This window comes from Quercus suber, unplaced genomic scaffold (genome assembly GCF_002906115.3).
Source record: "Quercus suber isolate HL8 unplaced genomic scaffold, Cork oak 2.0 scaffold_34, whole genome shotgun sequence".
Taxonomy (NCBI): domain Eukaryota; kingdom Viridiplantae; phylum Streptophyta; class Magnoliopsida; order Fagales; family Fagaceae; genus Quercus; species Quercus suber.
In genome coordinates this window covers 350751-357182 of record NW_027069499.1, presented here as the reverse complement: position 1 = coordinate 357182, position 6432 = coordinate 350751, and the positions used below count along the sequence as shown (strand labels likewise).

General features: G+C 30.7%; 1 protein-coding gene across 1 annotated transcript in view; it reads right to left on the bottom strand.

Annotated features, from left to right (window-relative positions):
- Positions 1–2938: 2938 nt before the first annotated feature.
- Positions 2939–6432, bottom strand: part of LOC112008780 (heat shock cognate 70 kDa protein-like) — a 22952-nt gene continuing 19458 nt past the window's right edge. The window contains exon 4 of the mRNA XM_065770679.1: positions 2939–3997. Coding sequence (XP_065626751.1) covers positions 2939–3997 — 1059 coding nt within the window. The remainder of the gene's footprint in view (positions 3998–6432) is intronic.

The following is a 6432-nucleotide window of genomic DNA, read 5'->3' as shown; positions in this document are numbered from 1 at the left end:
AAAAAAAAAAAAAAAAAAAAAAAAGAGAGAGATTTATAGGTAATAAAGTGTAGAGAGAGAGAAAAATAAAAGAAATTAAATGTCAATTTGTAACTGTTATTTAGAAAATAAAGAGGCCGACGAGTACGTGATGGGGGGAGTTAAAAAAAAATAGAGATGACCTTACGGTGGACATTAAAAACTTTATAGTGTAATAAAATCAATTGTAGCATTTATTTTATGTTATTATCCTTTTTCTTTCCAAATTTTCCTCTAATTTTTTTAATGTTTAAAGTAAATTAAAAAATCTATTATATTACAATCAAAATATCATATTTTTCTTTTTTTAAACTATTCTTCTTATTATTAAATTCTCAACTTATTTTACACTTTCTCATTCATTTTACTTTTTCATCTCTCCTCTACTCTCTAGCTTAATATCACTATTCATCTTGCCATTTATCTACATTTATTTTTCCTTTTTTTTTTTATTCCCTCTCCCATTCTATGCATAATTCCTTTTATTTGTGTTTCAAGTTGTTATCTTTTTTTTTTGTGTTCTTCAGAATAATTTGGTGTTTATTGATATACATTTCATTTTTACTATTTTTTCTTTTCATCTTATTTTATTCAAAATTTAAATTCAGCCATATCCTTCATATTATTAAATTATTTATATTTTCTATCATTTTTTATTTTAAAGAATTAAACATAAAATATTTTACTTAAATTCAAATAAATAAAAATTGTTCTCATAAAGTCTTCCCATAAAATGCTACAATGCATCAATAGAAGAATGGAATACAAAACACATGCTATTTTAGAAACACTAAATTTATAATAATAATAATAATAATAATAATAATAACAACAACAACAACAATAATAGAATATCATACGAAATATATCAAAAACAAACTAATAGTTATGGATACACTAAGTTAATGGCAGTAAATTGGAATAAAAAAATAAAATAAAAATAAACGTTACAATGCATATTTAGTACATTAGAATTATCATCAAGAAATCAAACGTCAATTAGTAACCGTTACTTGGAAAACAAAGAGCTTGATAGAAGGAGTAAAAAATTAATTAAAGATGATCATACGAATGTCAATAAAATCAATTGTTACATTCACTTAATTAAATCATATAATTAAATACAATCATACAAAATTTAAATTTAAAACTAATCAAACTCTATATCTTCTCAAAACTAAAAAGAAGATATTCTTCAATAATAATAGAAATATAGAAAAAATAAGGATGGAAATTTTCAAAATCCCATTTTTGACATTTCATTTAACATTATTTAGGCAACATTAAGACAAGATATAAGAATTTTAGTTTTTAACTTCCATAGAATCAAATGTTTCCCACATTATTTCAGCCTTATGGAAAATAGGGTTTACATGTAGCATGCAAAATGTGTATAATTGACTTAGAGATGTACAAATTAGTCAACCAACTATGGTAGAATTAAGGTTTCAAAATTTAAATAAAACAATTCTACAATAATAAAAAAATTATTTTGCGATGAACATGATTATGAAATGCATTCCTCTTCATTAAGTTAGTTCAAATTACAAAATAATGATAACAATGAGACCTCCCTTAAAAAAATAATCACACGCAATGCGTGGGTCCACGTCTAGTATATATAAAAGCAGAGACCTCATGCGATAAAGCATGAAGTTCTGCCATGTGGTGCACTCTATGAAAAAAATTGAGATACCCTTAAGCCATATTAGAGATTAGAACAAATTTAAAAGTGGAGACTCTTTATTTCCTTTGGTTCAATGTTTCAAGACTATTTTTATTACATTTTGTATTCAATATTTTAAGATTACTATTTATTTCATTTGGTTCAATATTTCAAGACCTTCCATCTCCCACACACACAAAAATCTCTTTGCATTTTCATTCATCCTTTTCACTTTTACTCCTTTATATACACATGTTCATAGCCTTTCATATCATCCTATCTCAAATACATTTAGTCAAAAAATGATGTCATTTAGCTTCAACCTTTCAAGGACACATACATAACTCCAACGTTGCAGTATCATTTGATTGTAACCCGTATGAGTAGGCTATGACCAAGGAAGGGGGCTTGCATTTTTTATTCAGTGATGGTAGTTTACGATTTTGATGTTGAAGTCAGGCATTGTAGATTTTGTGAAGGTTATGATTCACTTGGAGTCTTTGAGTGTCTGAGATTTTGGTTTGGGAAAATTATAAATGTATTTTATTTTAGAACTAAAGAAAAAGAAAAAGAAACCTTCTAATTGATTATTTATGAAGTTAGTTTTTATTTTATTTAAACAAAACTTTAATTACCACTGGGCAGCAAATCTCAATTTAAATATAATGGCTTTTAAGTTTTAACACTAGACGTGATTATAAGCTTTCCTGAGATTGAGCTTCAAAACCATTTCGCCTTGTTTTCCTTTCCGTTTAGAAGACAGGAAATTTTGCTTACGGAGGAAAAAAAAAAAAAAAAAATTTCTAGGATTTCAAGGAAACAAGGCCACTAAAAATTGGTTAAAAAAAAAAATTATTTATTTTTTAAGTTACCATACAAGTTATCAAAAATCCACTGTTTTTCAAATGATTAGTCAAATACATATTTTCAATTTGATTTTTAAAGTAACAAATATTGATAAACTATGTTTGTTTAAATTAATTAAAGCCCACACATTTTTTTTATTTATAAAGCAACCCAATACCAAATAAATCCTTATAAAATTAGGTTTATTTTCTAAACAATAATAATAAAATTAGATATGTATACTGAAATAGAATTCAACAACACCAAGCTACGGTTTAAAGCTATCCTTATCAGTGGAAATGTCTTCAAAATTCCCAACAATTGCCTAACAAAGACCAGATAACTAACAAGAAAACACTAGAATGAACACAAATGTAGTAAAACACTAGAAACTTTTTGGGGGCTGCCTCAAATACTAATGGGATTGCAAACGCTCTGGAGCCATTTTAGCTTGTCTTCATACAGTCCTGAATCCAGGAGCTCATGGTCATCTAACCACTGAAATACCTGTTCAATAGCATCTTTAATCTTTTTCTTACATTCAGGGTCAACCTTGGCACCAATCTTCTCATCATTGATAGTATTCCTCACCTTGCAAGCATAGTCCGCCAAAGCTATCCTAGCATTATCTTTAGCCTTATACGTCTCTGCATCCCTCACCATCCTCTCAACCTCTTCACCGGACAGACTTAACTTATCTTTAGTGATGGTGATCTTACTCATCGAGCCAGTGGTAATCTCCTCAGCAGAAACATTCAAGATACCATTAGCGTCAATATCAAAGCAAACTTTTACCTGAGCAACACCCCTGGGCACTGCCGAAATACCAAGAAGCACAAATTCCCCCAAGAAGTTGTTATCCGTAGCTCTTGCTCTCTCACCCTCGTAAACTAGGATGATAATAGAAGTTTGGTTGTCACGTTTGGTGGTGATGTTTCCCTCCTTTTTGGCAGGAATGGCAGAATTTCTTGGAACTAAAACAGACATATCTTTCGTGGGATCAGTTAATATGCCAAGAGACAAAGGGGTGACATTTAAGAGCACGATATCTTGAAGTTTCTCATTATCTTTACCAATCAAGATATCAGCTTGAACAGTGGCTCCATAAGCCACAGCCTCATCTGGATTAATGCTCTTACAAAGAGCCTTTCCTTTGAAGAAGTACTGCAACAACTGCTGCACCTTAGGAATTCTGGAAGAACGACCCGAAACAACAACATCATGGACACAATTCTTGTCCATCTTAGAGTCGGTCAAGCACTTCTTCACAATATCAATACACTTCTTGAACAATTCCATGTTGAGTTCCTCAAATTTGGCATGGGTAATAGTTGAAGAGAAAGCAATACCTTTATACAAAGACTCGACTTCAATGTCAGTCTCAATTGCAGAAGAAAGAATTTGCTTTGATTTCTCACAAGCAGTTTTTAGCCTCCTAAGAGCTTTGGGGCTATTACTAATGTCCACCTTGGGTTTCCTCTTAAAAGCTTTGGGGCTATCACCCATTAGGTTCTTTAATTGTATGGGTCTTAGGGGGTATTTTAGTAATTTTTAGGTTTCAGGGGTATTTCGGTCATTTTTTAAGTTTTGGGGGTATTTTGGTCATTTTAAAGGTTTTGAGAGTATTTTGGTCATTTTATAGGTTTCGGGAGTATTTCAATCATTTTTTAGGTTTCAAGGTATTTCGGTCACTTTTTAGGTTTATGGGGCATTTTGGCAATTTTACAGGTTTTGGAGGTATTTCGGTCATTTTTTAGATTACAAGATAATTTGGTAATTTTTATGTTTCGAGGGGTATTTTGGTCATTTTTTAGGTTTTGGGGGGTATTTTGCTAATTTTAGAGATTTTGGAGGTATTTTGGTCATTTTAGCGGTTTTTGAGCATATTTGGTAATTTTAAAGATATCAAGGGTATTTTGGTCATTTTAGTCGTTTAAAAGGTATTTTGCTCTTTTTAGAGATTTTGAGGATATTTTGGTCATTTTAGTGGTTTTTGAGCATATTTGGTAATTTTAGAGATATCGGGGGTATTTTGGTCATTCTAGAAGTTTCATGGGTATTTTACTCATTTTAGAGATTTTGGATGTCCAAGGGTATATTGGTAATTTTGAAAGTGTAGGGGGTATTTAAGGGTATTTTGGTATTTTTGGAGGTTAAGAGGGTATTCAAGTAATTTTAAAGGTATATGGGTCATATTGGATTAAATGAGTGAGTTACTAATTAAATGGGTTGGGTTGGGTTGATAATGGCTAATTAATTTATATATAAACGCATCATAAATGAATAAATGAACAATTACACACCCAACCAATTTATGACCCAACCCGCCCATTTGCCACCTCTACTTTGAACCAAGGGATTAGAGAATCTCCTACCAATCAACCACTTTGCATCTGCAATATAATAACTTTTTAGAAATAGTTCAAATAGAAAATGAAAAAAATTATAAGACAACAATAAAGCTCAAGAAGAAATTAGATATTGATTTTTTTTTTGGTTGACAATTATATTTTATTTGTGAATTAAAGGAATGAAAGAGGACATTTTGTAGCTCATATAATAAAACTAATAAAATATTTTTAAAAGGGAGAAAAAAAAAACCAACTATTGGCTCATGAAGCTGCTCTTGATAACATTGTGATTTCACGTTAAAATCTTAAATTTGATTAGAGCTGATGATACATGGATACAAAGTTTGAAAATTTTAAACGGAGACTTGATAATTACAGTCACTAAGAGTTCATAATTGATGCATATAACGGAAAAAGTTAGGAGTTCGTTAAATGATTTTTACTATTGAAATTGTGAATGCTATTAACATTATTAAAGTGATTTAAGTGGAGAAATTTTTATTTTCTGCTGAACTATTGTAGGGAGGTACATCTTTATGGCTAACATGTGAGTGCACAATAATTTTAAAAAGAAAAAAAAGAAAAATGAAAACAAAAGAAAGAGAAACTGGAAATTCCTGAAAATAAGTTTTTTTTTCTTTTCTTTTAAGGAGTATATCATACACGAGCAATAAACTGTGTTTTTGGTGAATGAGAATTTAGAACATAAAACTTTATCTGTGATCAAATACAGTCCAAAATAAGTAGTTCTAACAGTCGCCAAAATAATAATCCATGTAGAAGCAAGAGCCAAGAAGACAGGCTTAGACAAACGCAATATATAATATGACTACCAAGAATATATATTGATGTTGGAAGTAAAAAACCAGTTTTTTTAGAATTAAAAAAATAATAAATAATCTATTAAAAAAAAAAAAAGGAAAAAGTTCTTTGAAGATAACCGAAACAGAGTTGGTGGGGTTCTTGGCAACCTGGTTCATGGAAGCATCACCAACCAAGCTCTGGGCAGAAGAGAAAGCAACATAGGAGGGAGTAGTCATGTTACCTTGATCATTCACTATTATCTCTACTCTTTCATTTTGCTACATTGCCACACATGAATACGTTGTGCCCAGATCGATCCCAATTGCCAGGCCCTCTCCTCGGTTTGGCTTTCTTTTGCGGAACAAATTCAAATTAAAGACTTCATTTTTTGGAACAGATCAGAGACTTTTGAAGTAGATGAATTAGTACTATGAGACATTTTTATGAAAGCTTTATGCATCATACGCTATATATAAAGGCATAGACGCACAGTATATATAGAGTCCTTGATATGCTTCCTTTAATTTACCCTTAGAATAGCAAACCATGATTACCCAGTAGACACCAATTAACTTAAACTTTCTTTTGCATTGGAGGAGTCCAATGAATCACATCCAAATCTTGTATAGAGATCATATACGCAAAAGGTTGGACAACTTGGCATTGCAATCTATTAGGAAATTCAAAGAACCAAGCTAAAGCAATAGAAACAATATCTCCAAGCTCGTGCACACTCAGTGGCAGCAC